The 25,197-nt window shown below is 52.9% G+C and overlaps 3 protein-coding genes and 1 long non-coding RNA gene across 12 annotated transcripts in view; 1 reads left to right on the top strand and 3 right to left on the bottom strand.

Annotated features, from left to right (window-relative positions):
• Positions 1 to 1,728, bottom strand: part of CHMP1A (charged multivesicular body protein 1A) — a 9,234-nt gene extending 7,506 nt beyond the window's left edge. Inside the window, exon 1 of the mRNA XM_038538012.1 lies at positions 1,591 to 1,728. Coding sequence (XP_038393940.1) covers positions 1,591 to 1,597 — 7 coding nt within the window. The 5' untranslated portion in view covers positions 1,598 to 1,728. The remainder of the gene's footprint in view (positions 1 to 1,590) is intronic.
• Positions 231 to 1,582, bottom strand: LOC119871916. The gene is made up of 2 exons (XR_005359912.1): positions 1,017 to 1,582; positions 231 to 573 (listed from the first exon to the last, which is right to left on the bottom strand). It is a non-coding gene; the product is annotated as an uncharacterized LOC119871916 (long non-coding RNA).
• On the top strand, positions 1,705 to 20,756 carry CDK10 (cyclin dependent kinase 10). 9 transcript variants are annotated; one of them, XM_038538002.1, is made up of 15 exons: positions 1,705 to 1,806; positions 2,031 to 2,192; positions 11,468 to 11,604; positions 15,576 to 15,648; positions 16,303 to 16,374; positions 16,908 to 17,010; positions 17,156 to 17,237; positions 17,343 to 17,410; positions 17,892 to 17,944; positions 18,104 to 18,173; positions 18,702 to 18,761; positions 19,108 to 19,231; positions 19,309 to 19,448; positions 19,765 to 19,817; positions 20,112 to 20,756. In XM_038538002.1, exons 2-15 carry the CDS (start codon positions 2,078 to 2,080, stop codon positions 20,207 to 20,209), a joined length of 1,248 nt encoding a protein of 415 aa, XP_038393930.1. In that variant the 5' UTR covers positions 1,705 to 1,806; positions 2,031 to 2,077; the 3' UTR covers positions 20,210 to 20,756. The 9 variants fall into 9 exon arrangements, with proteins under 9 accessions (XP_038393930.1, XP_038393937.1, XP_038393929.1 ...); XM_038538001.1 differs by lacking the exon at positions 1,705 to 1,806 and adding an exon at positions 1,820 to 1,932; XM_038538009.1 differs by lacking the exon at positions 11,468 to 11,604 and having other exon boundaries at positions 1,711 to 1,806.
• Positions 20,745 to 25,197, bottom strand: SPATA2L (spermatogenesis associated 2 like). Its single transcript, XM_038538010.1, has 3 exons — positions 25,068 to 25,197; positions 24,540 to 24,843; positions 20,745 to 22,843 (listed from the first exon to the last, which is right to left on the bottom strand). Exons 2-3 carry the CDS (start codon positions 24,840 to 24,842, stop codon positions 21,875 to 21,877), a joined length of 1,272 nt encoding a protein of 423 aa, XP_038393938.1. The 5' UTR covers position 24,843; positions 25,068 to 25,197; the 3' UTR covers positions 20,745 to 21,874.

Genomic DNA, 25,197 nt, shown 5'->3' with positions numbered 1-25,197 from the left:
CCCCAAAGTAAATGAGTTTAATTAGCAAGAAGATGACTCCTCTGATATCAAAGATGTGACCCACAGAGACCAACTTCCATGGCAGCTGGCATGTCTGAGCTTTCAAATCTGGCTTGGGTGCCTTCCTGTCCCTCATGGAAGATTCAAAGAGACTGGAGAGTATAGATAACTCTCCTGACAGCTACACTTGCTACTCACTCACCGAAACTCAAGAGGCAGGAAGATCCAGATTCACGTTTAAACCTCAATTTATTCAGATTTTTAAATGTGAAGAATATCTGAAAGGGTTTCACTAGCCCATAATGAAGAAACAAAATCCTGTATCCAGAGTCAGGGTGCAGAGCGCTCACAAATGCAAATCAAGGTCCCCAGCTGAGAGCCCACTATGGGTTTCAGGGATGGCCTGGTTGTGCCCTGGTCAAGGCCAAAGTCAGCTGTGCAATCTGCAAATCAGACCTAACCTGACACAGGTGGCAGGCAGAGTGCCTTCCACAGGGAAAACAAGGTGTGGCTCCAAGTCTCTAGCTGGCAGTGTGACATAATCACCGTCTCTCCCTGCCTCGGCTTTCTCATCTAGAGTGGCAGGAATAGACTGAATAGCAGAGAGCTGTTAAGACAAAACCTAACCCTCAAAAAAAGTGAAACCACCAAAAGAAATTCACCCTCCCTCCCGCCCCCCAGAGAGCTGAGAAACTGTGGAGCAAAACCCAACATGTGTGGTGGGGGAGTGCAGGTGGAGTGTGGAGATGTGTGTGGAGGGGTGCAGACAGGTGTGGTGGGGGATGTGGCCTTGGGGGGAGTGCAGACATGTGTCTTCATGGGGTGCGAGGATGTGGACAGGTGTGGGGGTGCGGATATGTGCAGTGGGGGCTGTGGGCTTGGAGGGGTATGGACAGGTGTGGGGTGCAGGGGGTGTGGACAAGTGAGCTGGGGGGTGCAGGGGTGAGGATAGGTGTGCTGGGGGTGTGGACATGTGCAGTGCGGGATGCAGGGGGTGCAGACGTGGGAGGGAGTACTTCATCTTGTCTGAGGCAAGGGATACAGTGTCTTTCCGGACAACGACGTGGTTGTACAGCTCTCTACACTTCCCAAAGGGATCTTCAGAACCTGTGCACCCCAGCAGTCCCCGATCATCCTAGCAAAGGTAGGTACCCGACCGTATGACGCCCCCTTCTGTTCCTGGTGTCCAGAGCGGGGCGGAGCGGGGCACAGGAGGTGCAGCAGGCGGTGGCGCCAACGCTGGGAGCCAGACCTCCAGCTGCGTCCCCGTGTGCAGGAGGGGACATCAAGCTCCCACCGCTAAGAGCTGCTGTCAGGGAGGCCTGGCACACGGCAGGTGCTTTCTGCCTGGGCTCTTCTTACTGTCGTGTAGTGGTATCCTGGGGACGGGGATGCCGTCTGACCTGACCCCCAGGGCCCCAAAGGCCGATGTCTGTCGTCGGTCCAGGAGCTGGGGGTGGGGCGGGGGCTGGACGCTGAGGAGCTTGGGGAAGGGGGTGAGGGTCCGGCATCGAGGGTGAGGATCGGGGTCCGGGGTCTCTGACCGAGGTCCGCGGGGCCCGCCCTCCCCCGACGGGCGGGGTCTCCTACCGTCCATGGCCGGTCCGGCAGCGGCAGGCCCCCCCGAAACGTACTAACAGACTCCCCCGGCAGCCGAGTTGATCGCCCCGACCAGTTCCGCCCCACGGGAACTTCCGGGGTCGTCCCCACTTCCGGCGCGCGCGGCTCTCGCGAGAGCACGTCGCTGGTCCCGCGGGCGGGAGGCGTTGCCGTGACGACCCGCGCCGCCCGGCTGCGGGAGCCTCTGTGAGTCACTCGGGCTGCGAGCCCGCGGAGGGGCGGGGGGCCGGGGGGCCGGGGGGCCAGGTTTGCCGGCTGGGGCAGTGGGCTCACTTATGGGACTTTCCAAAAGCAAACACAAATCTAGGAAAGGTAACGGAGCGCCGGCGCCTCCCCGCGTACTCGCCCCTGGAGACGCCCGCGCAGCCTCGGGGAGCCGGCAGGGCTGACTCCTCATCCGTGTGTTTCAGGGGAGAAGGGGCGCGGGTACTCCGTGGCGAAGGCTAGGGAGAGGTCGATGGACAGGCAATCTCAGGAACTCGAGAAACCTCCGGACAGCAGGCCTGCAGACAGCTTCCCAGGGAAGAGAGGGGCACCCAAGCGGCTGCGACCTTCCTCGTCCGAAGTGGAAGGTAGGCCGTGCGCGGCGGGGATAGGAGTGCCGGGGGTCGGGGTTAGCCCCGTGCACTGCTGTGGGCACGGCTGCTCCCTCCACGGCCCTTTCGCCGAAGCAGAAGCTCGGAAGGCCACTCGAGTCTGGAGCAGGCGTGTAAGAAGGGCTAGGAGCACCGTGCTGGGGCGCAGGGACCCTAGGGCTTCCACTAGGCGGACAGCCCCATGGCCGGACGCTCGTGGATGGGCAGGAGGGTGAGGCCACAGAAGCAGCGGAGTAGGAAGCCTTTCGTCTGTTTGGCACCTGCCTTGTGGAAATGGAACTGTTAAGTAATAGCAACAAGGGAGGTGTGATGGGGTTGGTGCCTTGGAAACGTTCTCCAGTAGAGGGGACCTGTGGTAGGCCCAATGCTGCCACCGAGGAGGAACTAATGAGGCCCTGGCAGCAGGAATCCCAAAAAGATCCAGGAGGTGGAACCAGCAGACCCTGACCGTGACAAGAATGGTCAGGAGGAATGTGGGCCTGGCGAGGAGAGGGGCAGGCTCAGAGTGAGGCACCTGTGAGCCCTCAAGGGCAGACACCCTTTCAAACGAGGCTCTTGGTCTTGGAAGCAAGGCCTGGACTTCAGATCCTGATGTGTCAACCCTTAAGAGTGGAAGGCTGCAGGAAGGGCCAGAGTCCTGGGGAGGAGATGTGGAGAATGCTAATGCTACCAGTCTGTTGGGAGCTTCTGGCTGCAAGCCACAAAACAGCTAACAAGATATGGTTTCCCTGCTGATGGGTTCAAGGTCTCCCAAATAAAGGATCAGAGAGGGACACTCAGGGTGGCTTGCTCAGCAGCAGGAAGTGATATCAAGGACTGTTTGGGTCTACGCTTTGCCACCCTCAGTATCCACAGTCCCCAGAGAGCTCTAGGTGTCCCATGCAGACATGAGATGCTGCTGTTCTTGCAAGGAAAACCTTCCCCTGCTAGGCCTCACTTGTCCAGCATTGCTAGGATGGACTCAGATGTGAAAATTCTGGTGCTGGACCTCTACCAGTGAGGGCAGGTGTGGGCAGGGAGGGTGCCTGCTGGAGAGGCACAGCATCTGTCACACCCTCATTCCAGAGGGTAGAGACAAGTTGGACTAGAGAAGAAAAATCAGAGAGCAAGAGAGAGGATGGACTTCCAAGAAAGAAGGTGAAGGGTGTGGTTCTTTCATAGAAGGGAACATCCCAGCAATAACAAAGAGCAAGCTACTGACATGCTGCATCATGAAGACGCCCCCAAATCAAGATACTCCAGTGAGAGAAGGCAGACATAAAGACCACAGCTATTAGTATTCCATTTATATGAAATGTCCAGAAAAAGCAAACTGATATAAAGGGAAGCCTAGACTAAGGGTGGGAACAGGGATTAGCCACAAATGGGCAGAAGAGGTCTTCTGAAGGTGACAGAAACGTTCTTAAAACTGGATCAATGGGTGCCCAACTCTGAAAGTTTACTAAAAATCATTGAATGCTATGCTTTAAACCAATGGTACATAAATTATAATGTAACAAAGCTGTTTAAAAAGGTAATAAACAATCTTAAAAAAAAAGATAAAATAGTCAACAGTGTTTTTTTTTTTTTTAAGATTTATTTATTTATTCATGAGAAACACACAGAGAGAGAGAGATAGGCAGAGACACAGGCAGAGGGAGAAGCAGAAGCAGGCTCCATGCAAGGAGCCCGACGTGGGACTCAATCCCGGGCCTCCAGGATCACACCCTGAGCTGCAGGCGGCGCTAAACCGCTGCGCCACCGGGGCTGCCCCAGTCAACAGTGTTAAATGTTGCAAAGAGATTGAGTAAACCCAATCTCTTTGCAACAATGGACGTTGAGGACTCCACTGAATAAGGCAAGCCACTGCTCTTGGTGGCCTTGCAGAGAGCACAATCCAGCAATCAGAAGTGAAGACATACACATGGTCTGCCAAGTAGAACATCTGAATTGGGCAAAAGCATCCCCTCTCACATTTGGGTTTTAAAGCTAAAGAATTTCCCTATTAGATTTGGAAGTTAAAGTTTCCTTCAATTAACCTAATACCATAAAAGTCTTAGAGAAATGGAGAGTCCTGATGAGTCAAACATTCCGTGCATTACATAATTAATAAAAGTAGGTCTTACTACTGTGGGATAGAAATCAGAAAGTTCTTGCTGAGGCTGGGGAGGGGGAGGCTAGCTGACTGGAGGACTCTGTAAGGTGATAGAAAGTTCTGCTGCTTGTTTGGGTGATTAAAAAGGTTCATACAATTGTGAACTCATCGAGCTGAACATTTTAAGAATTGTGCATTTTATCTTGTGTGAATTGTGCATCAAAAAGCATGGAATATACACAAGCTCTTGTCTCTTAGAACTGCACCCAAAATATTAAAGTACAAATCAATGTGATTAATGGAGGTGGTATCTGAGATTTGCTGTAAAGTGACCATGTATAGTGTGGATGAGGATATTTTCCAAAGACAGCCACAGCTCCTATCCCTCCTGTTCTACCGTGTGGCCTTGATGCTCCTCCCAGCTGGAGTCTCTACCCTCTCTCCTTAAATGGCTGCAAGTTTGACATTTTCTTGTAACCAATAGAATGTGGTGAAAGTGGTTTGAGGCAGGGCCATGGAAGGCGATGCCGTCCTGCCTTGCTCACTGGAACACAGGTTGGTGCTTGGAACCCTGAGCGGCATGCCACATCACGTCACGCTGTGAAGAAGCTCAGCCACCTGGGGAGGCCATGTGGAGGTGCTGCAGTCAGCAGTCCTGGTCTCTAAGCTCTTCCAGCCCGTGTCAGACTTGTGAGTGAACAAACCTTTAGGTGATTCTAGCCCCAGGCCTTTGAGTCTTCCCAGCTGAGCCACAAGACACCATGTAGCAGCAGCATTAGTGACGAGCCCTATGAGTGGCCGTCTCGCATGTCCAGCCTGGTGGAGCCTTCAGAGGACTGCAGCTCCAGACAACATCCAACGTAGCCACCTAGGGACCATAAGTGATAGCTGCCTAGTTAAGCCTATCCTGAATTCCTGACCCTTAAAATTGTGAGAAAATAAAAGCGTGGTTTTAAGCTCCTAGAGTTTGGGGTAAGTTGTTATACAGCAGTAATAACCAGAACAGAGGGTAAGTGCTAGGGCACAGATAAAATTTGATTATGGGTTTTAACTGTGGCCGCTGTGTGATGGGGTATATATATCATCTTGTCTCGATACTTATGTATAACTTAAATTTTTCATTACAAAATCCACATACACATTATAGAGATTAATACACCACAAATTTGCAATAAGCCAGTTCCAAAATGCTGGAAATCCTATTGAGAAAAATACTCCAACTTTTCTACAAATAAATGACAGGAGGGCACCTGGGTGGCTTAGTTAAGTGTCTGACTCTTGATTTAGGCTCAGGTCATGATCTCAGGGTTGTGAGATCAAACTCAGCATCAACAACAGACATTTAGGGAACCCTGGGTGGCGCAGCGGGTTTAGCGCCTGCCTTTGGCCCAGGGCGCGATCCTGGAGATCCAGGATCGAATCCCACGTCGGGCTCCCGGTGCATGGAGCCTGCTTCTTCCTCTGCCTATGTCTCTGCCCCTCTCTCTCTCTCTCTCTCTCTGTGACTATCATAAATAAATAAAAAAATAGAGTTTAAAAAAATATATATACTCTTAGCTTTAAAAAAAAAAACAGACATTTATTTGTCATAATCCTAGAGGCTGAGGAGTCCTACAACCTGGGTGCCATGATTTGGTTCCTGTGAGGACCCATTCTTGGCTTGCAAAAAGCCATCTAATTGCTGTCTTCACATGGCTGAAGAAAGAGGTTTGTGGTCTCTTCTTCCTCCTGTAAGGGCACTGATCCCATCATGGGGGCTCTACTCTGATGATGTCAACCCAACCTGATCTCCCAAAGGCCTCACTTCCAAATACCATTTCATTGGGGATGAGGCCTTCAACATAAGACTTTTGGGTGGATTCAGCCTAGAGCAGAGAGGACTGTACAAAGTTTGAGGGACTAAATACACTGGGAGCCTGGGCTAAGTCATTCTTGAGATAACCAAATTGGATATTAGATAATAAGGAATCAATGGTAGCTTTCTTAGATGTGACAAGGCTATTGTGGTGATGCTAAAACAATCCTTGGTAGAGATTTGTATTGCATTATTTATGGGTAAAATTATATCTGAGATTTGCTTGAAAATACTCAGAAAAAAAACTGAGAAAGAACAAGGTGACAAAATATTGAAATATTGATTGAAGCTCAGTGATGCATATAGGGTACTCATTACACTATTCTATTTTCATGTGTGTCTGAATATTTCCATATTTTTTTGAAGGTAGAGTGTGTTTACTTGCAATAAGTTTTTGGGGAAAAAAAAGAAACTTAAGGAACATTTGTTTATCAGCTACTAAAAATATACTGAATGAAAAAAGCCAAGTTCAAAAGGTCACATGCTGCATGATTCCATTTTTATAATGTTCTCCAAGTGACAAAATGATAGAGATGGGAGAACACAGCAGTCATTGCCAGGGGTCAGAGATGGCAGGGGAGTGGGGAGGTTGCAGGGGGAGAAAGGGGTGGCTATTGAGGTCTCTAGTGAGAAGGAGGTCTGTGGGGTGATGGGATAGTTCTGTATCTTGATCTTAGTGGTGTTTACATGGTACAAAATGACATAGAACACACATTGTGCCAAATCTAGGTCTTGGTGTTGTTATATTGTCCTGTACGTACAGAAAATGTTACCATTGGAACCATTGGGTGAAAATGGGTGAGGGTATATGGGACTTCTCTGTACTTTTGCAACTTTCTGTGAATTTATAACTTTAAAATTAAAAATTCAAAAATGCATCAAATTGGGGTGCCTGGCTCAGTTGGTAGAGCATGTGACTCTTGATCTTGGGGTTGTTTTAACCTCACATTGGGTGTAGTGATTATTTAAAAATAAAATCTTTTAAAAAATGTATCAAAATGTATAATAATTAAAATAACATAGTTAACAGTACAATAGTAGATCAATGAGGGGCTTCTGGGTGGCTCAGTCAGTGAAGCATCTCCCTGAAGCATCTCCCTTCCGCTCAGGTCATGATCCCAGGGTCCTTGGATCAAGCCCCGCATCAGGCTCCCTGCTCAGCAGGAAGTCTGCTTCTCCATCTCCCTCTCCTCTTCTTCTACTCCTCACCCCTGCTTGTGCTCACTCTCAAAATAAAATCTTAAAGAAAATAGATCAATGAAATAGAAAATATGGACAAAAATAAATGCTTACTATGAGTGTATATATGCAATTAGTGTGTAAAAACCCTGCAGCAAATGTTAGTGGCAAAAGGAAGGATTATACAATAAATTATGCTAGGAAAATTGCTTAACATTTTGAGAGAAAGTTCAAGTTGAATTTTAACCTCCTGCCATATGCTCAAATTCCAGATGGGTAAGAATATAAGAAGTGACTACAGGGGCTCCTTGGTGGCTCAGTTGGGTAAGCGTCTGCCTTCACCTCAGGTCATGATCCCAGGGTCCTAGGATTGAGCCCTTTGTCCAGCTCCCTGCTCAGGAGGAGTCTGCTTCTTCTTCTCCCCCTACGCCTCCTGCATCTCATACTCTCTCTCTCTAAATAAAATCTTTTAAAAAAATGTTGGGGATCCCTGGGTGGCTCAGTGGTTTAGTGCCTGCCTCTGGTCCAAGGCGTGATCCTGGAGTCCCGGGATCGAGTCCCACATCAGGCTCCCTGCATGGAGCCTGCTTCTTCCTCTGCCTGTGTCTCTGCCCCCCCACCTCTCTCTGTGTCTCTCATGAATAAATAAATAAAATCTTAAAATAAAAAATTGTTTAAGAAGTTGTCGTGCTGTGAGAAGAGCTGGGAACAACCAACCCCCTGCTAATAGCCAGCAAGAAAATAGGGACTTCAGCCCTTCACCCATAAAGAAATGACTTCAGCCTAGCATCTGGAATAAGTTTGGAAGGCCACGGGTCCAGGTGAGGGTGCAGCCTGGCTGACAGCTGGAACATTGTCTGGACTCTGGACAGAAACTGAGATGATACATGTATATGCTATTCTAAGTTAGCCACTAAATTTGTGGTGGCTTTTTTTTTTTTAAGATTTTATTTATTTATTCATGAGATACAGAAGAGAGAGAGATAGAGACAGAGACACAGGCAGAGGGAGAAGCAGACTCTATGCAGGGAGCCCAATGTGGGACTTGATCCCAGGTCCCCAGGATCACGCCCTGGGCTGAAGGCGGCGCTAAACCACTGGGCCACCGGGGTTGCACTGTGGTGACTTTTAAAGCAGTAACTGAAAAACTAGTACAGGTAGTAGATATCAAGAACCCTAAAAATGAAGTTTTAAAACTCTAAAGAAGTCTTTTTTTGAACTAGAAAACCTCAAAACTGTAAAGATGCTAATTCTCCCTTAATCTATGAAATCAGTGACCACAATCAAAACACCAGAGGTCTTTTTGGGAACTGAGCAAGTTATTCTAAAGTTCACCTAGGAAAATAAAAATGTAAACACAGTAGGTAACTGGAAAATCGAGGTGCAAGAGGGATTGAACACTGACGTGAAAACATGCTGCTACAGTGTGAGCTGCGGAGGACACGCAGTGTCACACATTCGTGTGGGAGTTCATGATAAAGGCACCACGTGGAAGATGTGGAGCAACAAAGGGACATTCGTTCACTCAGTGGTGCTGGGACAACTGAATTGACAACTGAGAAAACAGTATTTTTGTCTCAATCCTTACTTGAATTCTTTATGAATCAAAAAATTAAACATAGAAAGTAAAACAGTTTTTATTGGTTTGGTGTGGAGAACACCCTTTTTCACTCTGACAGACTCTAAGAGCCATAAGGAAAAGACTGATGTGCCTATCTGTCCAAAAAGCAACAAAGAGAAACTGAAAAGCAAGGGGAACCATTTGCAATAAGATCACAAAGGTAAAATCTCCTAACTATACAAAAAGCTCTCACATACAAAAAAGGTCAAAGTACAAAATGAGGAAACAATATGACATGCATTCAAGGAAAATAAATACCACTGGATCATGAACAAGCAAAAGGAGGCTCAACCTCCCCAGGGAAGCTGATGTGACCAGTGGAGACAGGAGCCAATAGTTCCATTTTCATATAACATAGGGCAAGATTTAGCAAATTGACAAGAATTAGGGGAAGGTACAGAGAAGTGTCCTATTTACGGATTCTTAGTGGACATATATATTGATATAATCTTTATGATAAAGTGGCCACATTTACCAAAACCCTTCTAGTAACTTACCCAATAGATAAACCCTCATAAATGTGTAAATATATAAATGCAAGAATGTTAATTATGGCACCACTCGAAAAAGATTAAAATTGGAAGTAACCTACATTTATATTCATTAAAGGGAGCTGGTTATGTACTGGATGGGACCCCAGATAATGGACTACAGGCTGCCACCCCTGTTATGTGCAGATATGGATCTCAGCCATGACATAGTGTGATCCTAAATGCATCAAACTCCACATGCACATATGAAATGTCTGAAAGGAAAAGAATCCTTCCATAGGCAATTTTTAATTATGTATTATTTTTTAAATCAAATATTCATAGATTTTTAGTCAATATATAAAAAGTGTATTAAATTAATACCAAAAATGAACCCTCCAGGGGCACCTGGGTGGCTCAGTCAGTGAAGTGTCTGCCTCTGACTCAGGCCATGATCTTGGGGTCCTGGGATCAAGCCCTACGTCAGGCTCCCTGCTCAGCAGAAAGTCTGCCTCTCCTTTTCCCTCTGCCTCCTCCTCTCCCTGCTCTTTCTCTTTCAAATAAATAAATAAATAAATAAATAAATAATAACTAAATAAAAGTAAATTAAAAAAATTTTTAAAAAGAACCCCCAATTTAAATTAAATGCAAAATATGAAATGCAGTTTTTTACTTCATGACAAAAATACAAAGGACGCTTCCAGTCCTAGTGCAGGCCATGGGTCATTTATTGGTAGTTCAAACAATCAAAGCTGCAGATGCAGCAATGAAGATGGACAGAGCTCTGGGCCCCAGCATCTCCCTCTACTACTCGCCTTGAGCAAATGACCACTCTGTGCCTCAGTTCCTTCATCTGTAAACAGAGGTGATAAGAGGACCTACTTCAGAAAGTTCTGTGGCTTGGTATTCACCATCATTATTATTATAGGCTCAGAATGATGTCTGACACAGAAAGAGCAACTATTCACATGTCGCCAGGTAGCTGGGTTCATGAGGTATTTAAAGTAGGGAACAAAGAACACTGCAAAGCAATAGGACCACCTGCTAGCATTTTGTAACCAATATGTGACACTGATTATTCTAACTCTACCTGCATGCAAATGTGCACAGAGAGAGAAAGACCCCTCTCTGTAGTGCTTGAACAGAAGCCTGAAAGGATGTGACTCCAACCTGGAACCCTGGGGAGCAGGCTGGGAGAGGCAGCAGTGAAAGCCATAAAGGCATTCTGCTTTTGTATTTTGTAACATTTGACAAACTTGGCATTTCACAAGTCCTATGCAATCCTTGCAACCTTAACAAGTTTAAGAAAACGCTGTGGCCAACATCAGAAATGTTCATTCTTGGGTGCCTGGCTGATTCAGTCTGTTGAGTGTCTGACTCTTGGTTTCACCTCAGGTCATGATCTCAGGGTCCTGGGATCCAGCCTCGTGTTGAGCTCCGTGCTCAGCGGGGAGTGTGCTTGAGGATTCTCTCTCCCTTGCCCTCTGCCCATCCCCCAGTTCATATTCACTCTCTATAATAAATAAATCTTTTTTTTTTTAAAAGAAGAAATGTTAATTCTTCAGCATTCTGATTGATAAAATTCTGTACAGAGAGGTTGTCTTTGTTTTGTTTTAGTAGATTTAGAATCCTTTGCAAATTGTGTATCTGAACCTTCAACCCAGTGCTCGCTTCGGCAGCACATATACTAAAATTGAACCTTCAACCCTGAGGCAGACCATGTCTCCTCTTTTCTCTCTGTTCCCTTTTCTTCTATGTCTGTCATACAAGCTGGCTGGCAGCTCAGTCTCTCCACAGTGGATGGTGGAAGTGTGTCTCCCTTTTTCTTCCCTGAAAGAGGGTGTCGAGGATTCACCCCCCTCGTGGCTGAGCTGTCAATCAGTTAAAGCTCTAGAACATTCATGGACTGTTCTGACTGCTTTCAACCTTGCCCACTTCTGTTCCTGAACCACATCTAATTCTTTTGCTCTGGCCCTAACACAGGCATCGTCTGCCTTATAGAAGAGCTTTTCCACAGACATGTTAAATACCTGGATGTTTTCTTCCTTCTAGAGAAACCTGATGTAAAGGTAACGTCGAGCAAGAAGAAATTTGCCATTCCACAGATCATCATCACTAGAGCCTCTAAAGAGACTCTAGCCAGCTACAGTTCCATCGGAAGCGAAGAGCAGAGAACCATTCAGGAGCAGGTTGAATGGGGCCCCTACTACCGACATAGAAACCCCAGTACAGTAGATGCCTATGATTTACAAGAATAAACAAGCACCCCAAATAGTTGGTAATAGTTATTCACTGTGCTCTGAGTCTCAGCAATGATGGCGGAAGGGCCACCCTGCCCTGTGGGAAGCTGCATTTGCCCCTTTGGTAAATGAGGTCCCCGCAGTGGCCACCTTGGTCTTACCTTCCCCAGAGCTGCTGGCAGCTTGCAGAGGGCAAGAGTGACCCTGGCTCAGAGGGTGAACTTGGTGCATCTACCTCTGTTGTAACTGGCCATGCAAGTTGATGAGCCAGAGGCAGGCAGCATCTCTCTCTTGGTGGGCACTTCTGAAGGATTGTGGTGTCAGGACTTGGCAATTATACCGAATGAGATAGATGTCACTCACACTTGGGAAAAAGGCTGGACTCAGGACTTACCTTGAAGGTGTCATGCCCCAGAACAGGAAAGTGCACAAGTCACCCTGTGGGGATCACGGGCTCCTACCTTGATGTTACCTGACCCAGAGTCTTAGAGGATCCAGAAGAATGTAGAATTGGGGTAGGGGCCAGACATGGCACTTAGCACTGTGTCAGTGTCCATATCAGAGCTGCCATGGGAGGATGCCTTTCTGGCTATGGACGGCTCTTCCCTGCTGGCATCCAGTCTCACTGGCAGGCCCAGATCTGATTCTACTCGCTTACAGAATCACTGCAGGAAGGCTCTGTCCTGTCTGCTCTGAGGCCTTCAGTCTGGTAACAGTAAGTTGGTTTCTTTCATTCCCAGAATGGTCGGCAGGCTTTACATCTCTATTGATGAGAATCGTATTCTTTTAGTATTAAACAGTAAAATTGACTTCCAGTTGTGGTATAACCCCAAAAGAATAATGGGTGTTTAATAACACACTATTAACATCATTACTTATATTTCTTTGTATTTATTCCATACATTTACACATCCTGACTCACAACTAAGTATTTACAAAGAAGTCAAGCCCGTACAAACGTGGATCTGAGCCCACTGGTTGAGCGCGACTACCGCCCCGAAAAATTTCCAGGAGCCATTCCATTTCTCTTATTGGACCTAGAGATGATGGCCCTCCTAGCCTTGCCCGGAGTCTTTCCAACGAATAACGTCAACACTACACGAACTCTCATTTCATTATTAGCTAGAAGCTTAGCTCATGAACGAACTGAAAAAGGGCTGGGATGAAGTGAGGAGGAGCCTGTGAACTCCACGTGGTTCATAAGGTGGGACTGACTTGACTTCACATCTCCGGCTGCCCCGGGCCTCCCGGCCTCCTGAGCGCGGCATCACTCACCTGGTCCGCCAGCCCGGGGCCCCCAGCACCTTGGGCTTGGGTCTCCTCCTGGTCCTCATCCGACCCCCAGCACCCCAGCCAGCTCAGGTGCCGGCGCTTAGAACGAAAACGAAGCCCGAAGCGCGGGAGTGCGGGGTTGGGGGGGGGCCGCAAGAACGCAGGACCCCCCCGGCGTTTTGGACGGTTGCCCGGGGAACCGTTGCTAAGGTGGAGATGCCCAGGAAGTGAGCGAGGCGCCTGCGCGGAAGAACGTCGTCTGCGCCTGCGCACACAGGCAGCGAGGGGCTGTGAGGGGGTGCTCTGCGCTCGGCATGGGGGACACGGAGTCAGAGTCGGAGCAGATCCGTCTGAAATGTATCCGTAAGGACGGCTTCTTCACGGTGCCTCCGGAACACAGGGTGCGACGGGAGACCGCTCGGGGTAGTTCTGCCGTTGGCAGGGCGGAGCCGGAACGCCCGGGAGTCGCTTAGTGTCGCGCTAAATCATTGAGGTTTCCGACGCGGGTGGGAACGACAGTCCCAGAGTTCCTCACGGCCGGCGCGGAATCCGGCGGCGGGCGTCCCAGGGGGAGACTGCCCTGGGGGGCGGGCTGTCCTCCGAGGGGCTGCAGTTCTCCGCCGCTGTCCCGCAGCGCCCTCCGGAGGAGGCCCCGCCTCTCGGGAGGGGATTTCCCTGGGGGAAGACTGGCTGGCGGGGTGCCCCCGGGTTCGGGTGGATCGGGCGGCGCCCCACCCGACAGCTTCCGTTGGCGTTGCTGGCGCGAGACCTTGCTTGTGTTACTGTCGTGGAGTCGTTCAGGGGCCCGTCAGAAAGATGGGGAAAGTGCAGCGGAGAGTGTGGGGACGGCAGCTAGGCATACGGTCCGGGCGCCCTGGGAGACCAGGAGGGATCAGGAAGGGACGGCGGCGGAGGGGGTGCCAAGGGCCCCCAAGCAGTCCCCTGGCCACCCTGATACCCAGCCGGTGCTCACCGTGCTCGGTGCGCTGCAGCCCCGGAGCCCAGGGCCCAGATGAGCGCAACCCAGGGGCATCTTCAGGCCAGCAACCTATCAGGATTTCAGAGGAAGAATTGTGTTCAGCTGAGGGAAATGTTTGTAAAGGATATTTGTAGAAAGGTTGGCATTTTTGCTGGGCTAGTAAGTGGGACTGGGATTTTGACACGCAGAGACAAGGAGGGGTGGCATGCCATAAATATGCAATGGCAGGAGTGTGAATAGGAAGCACCCAGAGGTTCCCCTGGAGAGAGAATGTGAGGAAGAACCGGTGGGAAGAGAAAGCTGAGGCCAGATCGTGGAAAGGCTCAGTGCAGAGGATTCTGACCTGCTTCCATGGGTGGTAGGAAGAGACCAGAGGCAGCAGGGCCGGAGAGCAGCTGTTAGACTTTGAATCAAGGAGACATGCTCATTCAGTGTACCCACAAATGTATTGCATTATTAAGATTTATTAGGGCATAGACTTTCAGCTAGAACTGAACCCCAAAATACAGTGGCTCAAGTACAGGATTTAGGGGCTCCTGGGTGGCTCAGTCAGTTAAGTGTCCAGCTCTTGATTGCAGCTCAGGTCATGACCTCAGGGTCCTGGGATGGAGCTCAGCACTGGGCTCTGGGCTGGACACGGAGCCTGATCAAAATTCTCTATCCCTCTCCCACTGCCTCTCCCTCTGGCCCTGTGCGTGCACATTTTCTCTCTCTCCAAAAAAAAAATAAAAAAATAAATAAATTAAAAAAAAAAAGGACTTTATTTCTCTCTTCCCTGACATTTCCAAGAGAGGCTGGGAATTTCCACAAGGTGAGGCCAGGCACTCAGGTTATCTGTCTTGTAGATCCACTTGTAGCTCGTTCAAATCCCACCCCGCTTCAGGAGCAAAAAGGAGCGGGCAGCAACATCTTCATTTGATCAGGAAGTCCTCTTTCTTGAAGCCCTTGTCCTTTCTGCTCACATCCTATTGGCCGAAATTTATTCAAATGGACATACCTAGCTGCAGGGAGTCTGGGAAATGCGGCCACCAGCTGAGTGGCCATGTGCCATTGGGTGGTGTTGTCTAATTCTAAGAAATACCATGTGGATGTTGGGACAGTCTCTGCCACAGAAGCGTTTCCACTGTGTTCGATGGAAGTTTTGTCTATTTTCAGGGCATAGTTTAGACTGGTGCTCCTCAGTAGTTTTCCTGTGATGGTGAAAATGTTTTCTTTCTCTGGACTCTTGATCTTGGAATTATGAGTTAAAGCTCTACGTTGGGTGTGGAATTTACTTAGAAGAAACAAAAAAGAAATGTTGCTTTTTGAGTCATCCAGTATGGTTACCATGAGCCCTGTGGACTTGTGGAGGGCTACACACGTGGCAGTTGAGGAAATGAAATTTTAATTTAATTTTAACCATATGTGGCCTGTGGTTATTGTTTTTAGACAGCATCCCTCTGGACCATGGGTTTGGAAGGGAAAAGGGTGTCTGTGAAATAGCATTGAGAGGGTCTGATGGCCCAGTAACATCGTCTCTCTTTTCTCCTCTGAAAAGCCCAAGTGTGTGGTTCTCTTTGGCGAGCAAAACATGAGTGAGCAACTTGGTACAAATTAAGTGTGAAATACTTATCTTTAGTTGTCCCTTTAGTTGCCCAATCCTTGCACTGCCAGCACTTCTGTCTTTCAGCTGGGACGGTGCCGGAGTGTGAAGGAGTTTGAGAAGCTGAACCGCATCGGGGAAGGCACCTATGGCATCGTGTGTGAGTGACTGAGATGGGAGCCCTGGGGCTCAGGGGACTGTCCCAGCAGTGGCTATGTCAGGACTGGAAGGGAGTTAACAGCTATTGCTTTAGGGCCAGGGCAAATGTTGTACAAGTGAACTCTCATCCATGGTGTACTTAAAAAATTTCACGCTGTGTTGTGTCAGATTGCCAGAGTGGTTGCAAGTGGAGATAATTGTTATAGCAAAACCTAGGACTTCCAAAAGCAGTCAGGGCTGCAGCTTGTAGTGGCTGTGACCTTGGTGTGCACTCATACCCATGAAGATTTGGAAGCTCTGTGCATTAGCACAGTGCTTCGAGGAGCCTCGTTTGCACAAAACAGGGTTTTTTCCTAACTAACGTATCTTACTTGGTATTAGAACATGGTAAACAGAGGGCAAAGCAGTGGCCTGTGTACTGACGCTAAGGAGGAGAACTTAGGGGGAGCTTGTTCTAACCAGCATCCTGTGCTCCCCAGAGAGCATGTGTCTGGTAGGGCTGGGAGTGCTGCTTGCCCTTATGTCCCTGGGCATCCAGTTATCAAAGAAGAAGAGAAAGGGGCCCTACAGAGTTCAGAATGAGGCCCCTACAAGGCACAGGGGTGTGTGATGCGGGCTTAAGTAAGATTCCATCATGGATGAGTTTTCCTTTCAGATCGGGCCCGGGACACCCTGACAGATGAGATTGTTGCCCTGAAGAAGGTACGGATGGACAAGGAGAAGGATGGTGAGCTCACAGTGGCAGGGGTGGAACGGTGCCAGTTTTCTAAGGCTTCCTCTAGCCCGAACCCCCAGTGCTGAGAGCATCTGTGTGAGGGTTAAGGGGGACCTGTTTCTGGGAGGCTCTAGCCTGGCCCTGCCTGTCGTGTCCTCCTGCCCCACGCTCTGGGTCTTAGCTCCTTTGTACCTTGTGCACTTGATCTTCTTTCTCCGGTGAGTGACCTGTTTTCTGTCTCAGCCCAGCCATCACCCCTCCACCCAGCCCTCCTTGCCTAATTGCACAGGGTGTGCCTCCACACACCCCTGATTTCTAGCCCTAGCACCTCCCTGGCTGTCCATGCAGGCAGGGCCTCACAGTGGACCCCCTCTCATACACAGTAGTCAGTACAGGGAGTCACTGCTTTGTATCATTGAACAAAGGAAGGGTTCAGGTGGGCAGGGCCCTGACAGTAGTAGGGGTCGGGCTCACTGAGCAGGCCAGCTGGCTGCAGGGTCCCTGTGTGCAGGGATGGAGGTTGCTGAGGCCACGTCTGCTTGCAGGGGTCCCCATCAGCAGCCTTCGAGAGATCACACTGCTCCTTCGCCTTCGCCATCCCAATATCGTGGAGCTGAAGGAAGTGGTTGTGGGAACCCACCTGGAGAGGTAGGCTGTCTGCTGGTCCTCTGCACAGGGCCCTACTGAGCCTGCCTTGCCTATCCAGCTCATCCTTCCTGCAACCCCAGGAGGTGCCTTTGGCCTACCTAGGGTGATGTGGAAGGTAGCATGTGTCTTCCCCTTCTCCTTCTAGCATCTTTCTGGTGATGGGTTATTGTGAGCAAGATCTGGCCAGCCTTCTGGAGAATATGCCGACACCCTTCTCTGAGGCCCAGGTACAAGGCTGGGGGCCCTGGAGCAAAGGCACCATCCCAGGTTCTTGTGTAGCTTGTTTGTGCTGTGCACATCTCACCCTAACTGACACTTCCTGCCTGGCATAGGTCAAATGTATTGTGCTACAAGTGCTCCGAGGCCTTCAGTACCTGCACCAGAACTTCATTATCCACAGGTAGGAGGCACCTCGAGACGCATGGGAAGAGTGACTGCCAGTACTGACTGCTGGAGAGGACCAGGCGTTAGTGCAAAACTGTCCCTTGGGGCAGGATCCAGGCCCACACAGCACCCACGTCCCCCCACCTTGCTGTTGAGGGGCTGGGAATGTGTGTAGTCAAGGCTATGAGAAGTCCTACAGTGGACAGTCCCTCCCGGAGGCAGACAGAGTGGGGGACCTTCCCGGCTCAGGGCAGGAGTGTGCAAGCCACGGCTTCTTGTGTCGTGGGGCAGCTGATGCAGCCCTGGGTGGCGAACAGGCATGGGACTGGAAGTTAGGCCTGGGCTTGAGGCCAGGCTCTGCCACTTCCTGAGAAAGGTACTGAGAGCTCTGGCACTGCCAACTGCGGCTTGGCCTTCTGATGCCTGTGATGGAGACAGCCTGGCTGCCCCATAGGGCTCGCGTCTTGGGAACCACTGATGTTCCCTTCCTGTCACAGGGACCTGAAGGTGTCCAACCTGCTCATGACTGATAAGGGCTGTGTGAAGACAGGTGGGTGTGGGGTGCCGCTCTGTGGGACGTGTCTCTGGGAGTGCCCCCTTGGGTGGGGGGTGGCTCAGGCCTTGCCAGCACCCTGGTGCCCACACAGCAGGCAAGGTGGCCGCCATTTGGTGACAGGCTGCCTCTCCTGCCCCTCTGCCTTTGTCACAGCGGATTTCGGCCTGGCCCGGGCCTACAGCATCCCCATGAAGCCAATGACCCCCAAGGTGGTCACACTCTGGTGAGTCCCTCGTGGGGGAGGAAGTTTGGGGGGTCGATTGTGTGGAAGCAGTGGAAGGACCCTGAGGCTCCTCATAGAGCCTGGATCTGAGACAGCTGCCTGAAACTTCAGGGCGCAAGAATGACAGCACGCATGGCCTGGGGGACCACCCTGCCTAAGGCAGCCAGATGCCCAGCCTACTTCCAAGCCCATCCCGGGAAGGGGAGGTCGTGCCTCAGACTTTGGCAGGAGTGGGGTGGGGTATGCAGCTTTATGTAATTATTTCTCACTTAGTTTTTTAAGGAGCAGAACAGGATTGTGGTTAAGAATAGGACATTGAGATCATTCATCTTCTGCTGTCCATCTACCAACCCCATCTGTAGGATGGGCTGACAGGAGACCCCCAGGAGCCACTCAGCAATGCTGAGAGGAAGAGGCGATCTGAGCTGGGCTTGGTGGTCCTGGAGCCCGGGCTATCTCAGGTGCTCAGGAAGGCTGATGGAGGCTCAGCTTACTGCAGGGTGCAAGAGGAAGTACTTCTCCTTGCAGGTACCGAGCCCCTGAACTGCTTTTGGGAACCAGCACGCAGACCACCAGCATCGACATGTGGTAAGAAGCGAACACAGTTCCCAGGGCCCAGGGGAAGGGCTGGGGTAGGTCCCATGGGGGCTGGCTGGAGCAGCAGCAGGGCTGGAGTCTTTGCCAGCCTCCCAGCCCCTGGGGGATGGGGAGTGGATGGGGGTTGGGCTGAAGCCTGGAATCCCAAGAGGAAGCATGAGAACATGGCTTCCACAGAAGAAAGGTCCTCTGGGACCGGGTCATGTCCCATCATGAGCTCCCAAGCTCCACCTTATCCTGACCCCAGCTCACGAGATGTGTGTTGGGCAGCACTTGCCCTCAGCTGAGGTGGCCACGGCGAGCAGGTGTGTGAGGTAAGGCCCGCTCTCCTCTGCAGGGCCATGGGCTGCATCCTGGCAGAGCTGCTGGCCCACAAGCCCCTTCTCCCCGGCACTTCCGAGATCCACCAGGTGGACCTGATAGTACAGCTGCTGGGGACGCCCAGTGAGAACATCTGGCCAGTGAGTGCTCGGTCTCTGCCCTCGTCCTGCCCCCTGCCTGGGCCAGCTCCTGCAGCTTCAAGTCTTGCTTCCTGCAGGGTTTCTCCAGGCTGCCGCTGGTGGGCCAGTACAGCCTGAGGAAGCAGCCCTACAACAACCTCAAACACAAATTCCCGTGGCTCTCAGAGGCCGGCCTGCGCCTGCTCAACTTCCTCTTCATGTATGACCCTAAGAAAAGGTGCTGTGACCTGGCCTGCAGGCAGGAGTGGGGACCCCTCTGACCTGAGCCCTTGAAAGAGATTTTCAGAACCCTGGCCACGCTGCTACAGACATGGGCACAGAGGACCAGGCACCCAGTCTGGGCGGTTCCTGCCTACCTGGCTCATGGAGCCCATTCTGAGTTTCCTGTCTGTTTCTGGGCCCCAGCCCCCTTCTTGCCACTCAGCATTTTTTGTCTGGAACCTTGAATCAGAGGCCATGGAGCTGGGTGGGTGTGAGGGTGACCAGCCTGGGTGGCACCTGCTGTCCTGCTCACGCTGAGGCCTCCTCTTCAGGGCCACAGCCAGAGATGGCTTGGACAGCTCATACTTCAAGGAGAAGCCACTGCGTGAGTCTCCCAGACAGCCCCCAACCCCACTCAGCTCTGCAGGGTGTTTGTCATGTCTTGCCTAGGGTGGGGGGTGGGGGCACAGTCTCACAGGACACCTCCAGCCCCTGTGGGGTGGTTTGGGGGGGCCCTAGGGAGGCAGGTGCTCATGGGCCACACACTGTTCTCTGAGGGGAGCGGAGGGAGATGCAACCTAAGGGCCCCTCATACATGCAGAGTGGGGTTCTCAGACCCAAAACACACTCCTCCCCCATCCCCCTGCCTGCCTAGTGCTGAATAGCTCCCTCCCTGCAGCTTGTGAGCCAGAGCTCATGCCCACCTTCCCCCACCACCGCAACAAGCGGGCCATCCTGGCCACATCTGAGGGCCAGAGCAAGCGCTGTAAGCCGTGACAAGTTGGCAGGAGGTCTGCGATGGACAGCCATGGACTGGGGACGCCTTTGTAATCCAGGCTTGCAGGGCTGCTGACATCTGCTCCTCCCTTGGTTGAGAGCCACCTGCTACTCCTGCTGATTACACCCCTTCCCCAGAAGAGTGGGGAGGGGGACACCCTGAAGGGCTGGCACTCTCATACTGGGCACCTGCTGTCATGTCCTCAGCTGGTAACTCTAACCCTCACTTTCCAGGGGGAAATGCCCACTGGGCCCAGTTCAGTGAGCATTGCTAGCTTGGGATGGACAGACCCCCATGATCGCCTGTGCCCCTCCCACCCCCACCTCCGAGCACCAGGGTCTGTCCGGGTCAGCAAGAGGCTGTGGTGAACAGCCCCCTCAGACCCCAGGTAGGGCTGGCGGCACTCAGGATGGGAAGGAGAGATTGAGCGTGGGTCACATCCCACCTGATGGACTGGGGTCCAAGCCCTGCTGCCCCTGCACTCACACTGAGGCCCAGAGGGGAGAGGATGGGAGTCAGATAAAAAAGATTTTCTAACAGGCATAAGCAGGGTCTGCGTCCTTTAATGAACTTTAACGTCCTGATTTATGTGATATGATGGTGGTTCTCTGAGTCCTGGGGAGAACAGGAAGTGGACTAGATGGTCTAGGGCAGTGTGCCCAGTGAAGAGGGGCCAGCATAGAACATAGGCACCTGTCCCCTGTGGTCCAGGGGGTGAACAGTTCCAGGACCCCTTCCCCCCCAGAGAAAGGGGCTCCACCTGCCTTGGTCTTGAGAGTCTGCCTTAGGTGGCTGCCTACGAGCCTGGCTACTTCTTTACTACTGGATCTGGGGGAGTCCTCTGGTGAAAAGCACGGCCTCCCACCCTGCCTTCCAGAGCCTATGCAGCAGAAAGCCAGCTCCAGGGTGGCTCCTGGGGTGCTGACTGCTCAGAAGCCTGACACTCTACCCGGAAGGGGAGTGACACAGCCCGTCCACTAAGCTGCCCACCTCCTACTTCCTGCTGCCTATTCTCTGGACTTCTTGGGAGCTTCCTCACTCTGCTTTGAGATCAGATCATGTCTTCTCTGTTTGTGGGCCAAACTTTCCGGTTCAGCTGTGAGCAGGGCATATGGGCTGGTTCCAAGCCAGACCTTGGCCTGTTCAGCCCTGGCTTAGGACACCCATAGGCAAGGGGCTAGGCCAGCCATGTACCTGGCAGGGCCTCCAGACTGGTCACACTGGTGCTCAGTGACCCAGAGTCACATGGAGGCCCCCAGGGACACCCCTATGAGGAGAATCTCCCCTGGACACTTGGAGGGAGGCAACACGTTCTGAAGCACAGCTGTAGGGATCGGGTCAAGAATTCCAGGCTGAGTGCTGGGCCCCTAGAGTGGGATGGGAGGAGTGAAAAAAGAAGAGAGGGCTCTTCGTAGTACAGGCCTCGTGGGGAGACTCCTCCATCGAGCATGTCTGGATATGGGCCTGGATGCTAGGTGCAGGGGGTAGGGAGTTGGCCATCCCAAGGCAGGAGCTTTCTGTGGGAGGCTGGACCCCACTGAGCTGTGCCCAGGAGTCCCCAAGGGGCAGGGTGGCCAGAGGCTTAGGCCCGAGGAGTGATGAGGTCCAGAGAAGCACCACAGAAACTGTCTCTGGAAGGCCTTTGACTCAGGGCCTGGCTGGGCCTAAGGTTGGGCCCCGGTCCCGTCATAGAGCAAGGAGTCCACCTGTGCACGCTGTAGCCAAAGGCGCCGTTGTGTATCACTGAGCAGTGCACGAAGCGCGTGGCCTGGACGGCAGGTGGGCAGGCTGCCACAATGAGCAGCGTGCAGCTGGCGACAGGTGTCACAGCAGAGGGCAGGCAGGGCACCCGGAGCTAGGCAGCTGTGTGCCTGGTAGCCTAGGGCCTGGGGGCTGGGCCCATGCACCAGCTGGGGGCTGGCCCGCCCAGGGCTTCCTGGGGCTTTGGTAACAGCTGCAGCTCCAGGCTGACTTAGCAGCTCTCGTCGCAAGGAGAGGAAGGAGAAGGCGGAAGGCTCCCGCTCCAGCTCCAGCTCCTCCTCCATGGCCCCATAGGGTGGGCTGCTGGCCTGCGGCAGCACCTCAGCCTCCCCCAGAGGCTCCCAGGCCCCGCCCCTGGCACCCCACAGTTTGGCGCTCTGTTCCCAGAGCAGAGGTTGGCAGGCCAGCTCCGGGGGTGGTGAATCGGGGCCTGGGGAGGGCCCGCCGTACAGGCTGGCCTCCTCTGAGCCCTCATCCTCCTGCAGGTCCCGGTATAGGTCCAGCTGGGTCTGGTAGACCGTGGGGGAGCCCCGAGGGGGCAGAGGCGGTGGCTCTTCTTCCCGGGCCAGCCGCTGCTGCAGCCAGGCCACACAGGAGGCCACATCTGCGCTGGCCCGCCGTGCCTGCAGCAGCTCCTCAGCTGGCAGCACGCTGGTGCCCAGCTGTGCGAGCACCTCGCCCAGGATCTCACACTCCAGCCGAAGGGCAAAGCAGCCCAGAGCCACTTGAACCAGTTGGCAGGCAGGTGGTAGGGCAGCCATCATCAGGCGGTGGTTGTCCCTGGGCACATAACCCATCTTCTGGAAGCTCTGTATGAGGAGGTCCTCTGAGAGGGCACCCTTCAGCACGTGCACATAGCCTCCTGAAAAGGTCTGCAGAGGAGGGTCCTGGTCAGCAGCCCAGCTCCCGCAGACCTGACCCACACTCAGGCTCTGTCCTGGCGGTGGCCACGCCCCAGAACCAGGCTGTTCCAGGCTATGCTCACACTTCCTTCAGAAGGGCTTCTCAACAACCACGCTCAGAACCACCCCCCACCCCACCAGAGACCCATTTTTGTAGCTGGGGCAGGCCCAGTGAATAAATCAGAACAAAATAAAGAGCTCCTACGGTAAGAAATTTCACTTTCCCCACAGTGTCCTCCATCTCCTGTCACCCCTGGGGCTTGGCTGAGATTTGGTCAAACAAATAAGGGTGCTTATCTGCTTCAATCAGGTAGCTTCCCCAACAACGTTCTGAACTCCACCTTCCCACTTCCTGTTCTGGAGAGCTTTCCCCCGTTGGGACAGAGGGTTAGCCGTTCATTTTTTCCAACTGTGTAGCATTCCATCACGTAGATGAAACATCCCATGTTTTTTTGGAGGCTCTAATGTGCATCTGGTTTGAGAGCCCAGGGATGCCAGAGGGGAAAGTGCTTTCTAGGCTGCAGTTGTGAGGAACTAGGAGGGTTTCAGGATGATGATCCTGTGTCTCCCCCCCAGTTCTAAAATTCCGTAACTCTGGGATCCTGCCAGCATTCGTCTGCTTATAGCTGATGACGATACCTCCCACAGACTGACCACTACTGTGTGCAAGCACTATACTCAGGGTTTTGCCTTCACCCTCACTACAGACCTTGGACTGGACTCTTCTTGTGTCTGTTTCACAGACAAGGACGAGGCTTCAGAGAGATTAAGTAAGTAACTTGCACAAAGTCACACAGCCAAGAGGAAGCAGAACCAGATCCCCACCAACACTGAAGCCCATCAGCCTGTCTGTTCTGTTCTTGGCTTCCCATGGGGCTGGCCCTTTACGGTGCTTTTCTTGCCCTGTTATCTGAATGAAAAGTCCTAGAACCTCTGACAAGCAGGTGTCCCCATGAGGCAGTAGGCTCCAGAGCACACCTCTTGAGACAGAGGAGTGGAGGAGAGGAGGGTGGGGGGAGAGGGAGAGAGGGAAGGAAGGAGAGAGGGAGAGGGGGAGGGAGAGAGAGAGAGAGAGAGAGAGAGAGACTGCTGCTGCCATGACAACCAGTGGAGGTGGACTCGCCCACGTGCCCAATGACATCAGCACCTTTCTACTCTTCCAAATTAGCTTTGAGGGCCAAATGCCTGCCCCCTCCTGCAGGCCAACAGCTCACCCACAGGGGAGACCCATCCAGACCCTGAGGGTCTGCAGAGTCTCCAGCCCTTACCGACTTCATAGGGGACACACCCACCTAACGCCCTTCTCTGTAAATGGGATTATGGAAGGATCGGTGACCATGGAACCTCTCATCCGCCCCATGCACCTGTCCTAGGAGTTCTGTGCCACAGGGGCTGTGAGGCCACTTTGAGGGAGGGCAGCGATTCAAGCTTTGAGGAGCAAGGGTCTCCTTGGGAGGCAGGCACCCAGGGTGGGTGGCCTCCACCCATACCATGTTTTCAGCTGCAGGAGTGCCCAGGGGGACCTTGGCCAAAAGCTGCCCCAAAGCACCCAGACACCCCCCCCCCACGCGGGCACGCTGCGCCCCGCGAGACCCACCGGCTCCGGGGACACCCGCAATGCCCGGTTGCCCACGGCAGCCTCTACCCCCTCGGGCCCGCGCCCTACCTTGATGGTGGTGAACTCCTTCCTCCAGGGCAACAGGTACAGATGCACAGCGGCCAGCTCCAGCAGCTCGAAGGCGCGGGCCAGGCCGCGCAGCGCGGGGGCCAGGTCGGCGCGGCCCCACAGCCCGTCGGAGAGCAGCGCCAGCGCGTCGTCCTGCAGTGCCCCGTGCAGGTCGAAGTCCTCCACCAGGATCTGCCACAGCACCGCGCGCAGCGACGGGTCCCCGCACACGCCCGCGCGCCCACGCCGCAGCTCGCGCTCCAGGCACAGACGGTAGTCCTCGGACAGCGAGCTGCTGCCCATGCTGGCGGGCGGGGGTCCGGCGTCAGGGAGCAGGGCCCGGGGCCCGCCGGCTGCGCGCCCCCCGGGGCCCCCGCCCCGCATCCACATGGCCCCCAGCAGCCGGGAGGCCTCGCAGCGGAGCCCCCCTCCCGGGGCCCGCCCCGCCAGCTGGGTGCCCCTCGGGGACGGGGACCCCCGCCTCGCCCGCCGGGTCGTGCGCCGGGCCTCGCGGAGGGGCCGCTCTACCTGTCGTCCCCGGCGGAGCCCCGTCCTCCCCCTCTCGGCTCGGACCTCCCGGCGGCCGTGCTCTTCCGCCGCCCGCGGCTCCGCCCATCGGTCTGGGCCGTGACGCTCGGGGACGGGGCTTGTGCCGGGC

This window comes from Canis lupus, chromosome 5 (genome assembly GCF_011100685.1).
Source record: "Canis lupus familiaris isolate Mischka breed German Shepherd chromosome 5, alternate assembly UU_Cfam_GSD_1.0, whole genome shotgun sequence".
Taxonomy (NCBI): Eukaryota; Metazoa; Chordata; class Mammalia; order Carnivora; family Canidae; genus Canis; species Canis lupus.
This window is presented reverse-complemented; position numbering and strand designations above follow the sequence as displayed.

Coding starts and splice junctions, on each gene's coding strand:
- CDK10 (XM_038538001.1), top strand. CDS start 1,896: ATGGGACTTTCCAAAAGCAAACACAAATCTAGGAAAG. Junction 11,605..15,575: donor AGAGAACCATTCAGGAGCAG/GTTGAATGGGGC, acceptor TCTGTCTTTCAG/CTGGGACGGTGCCGGAGTGT. Junction 19,818..20,111: donor CTTCAAGGAGAAGCCACTGC/GTGAGTCTCCCA, acceptor CCCTCCCTGCAG/CTTGTGAGCCAGAGCTCATG.
- SPATA2L (XM_038538010.1), bottom strand. CDS start 24,842: ATGGGCAGCAGCTCGCTGTCCGAGGACTACCGTCTGTGCCTGGAGCGC. Junction 22,844..24,539: donor AGGAGTTCACCACCATCAAG/GTAGGGCGCGGG, acceptor CCTCCTCTGCAG/ACCTTTTCAGGAGGCTATGT.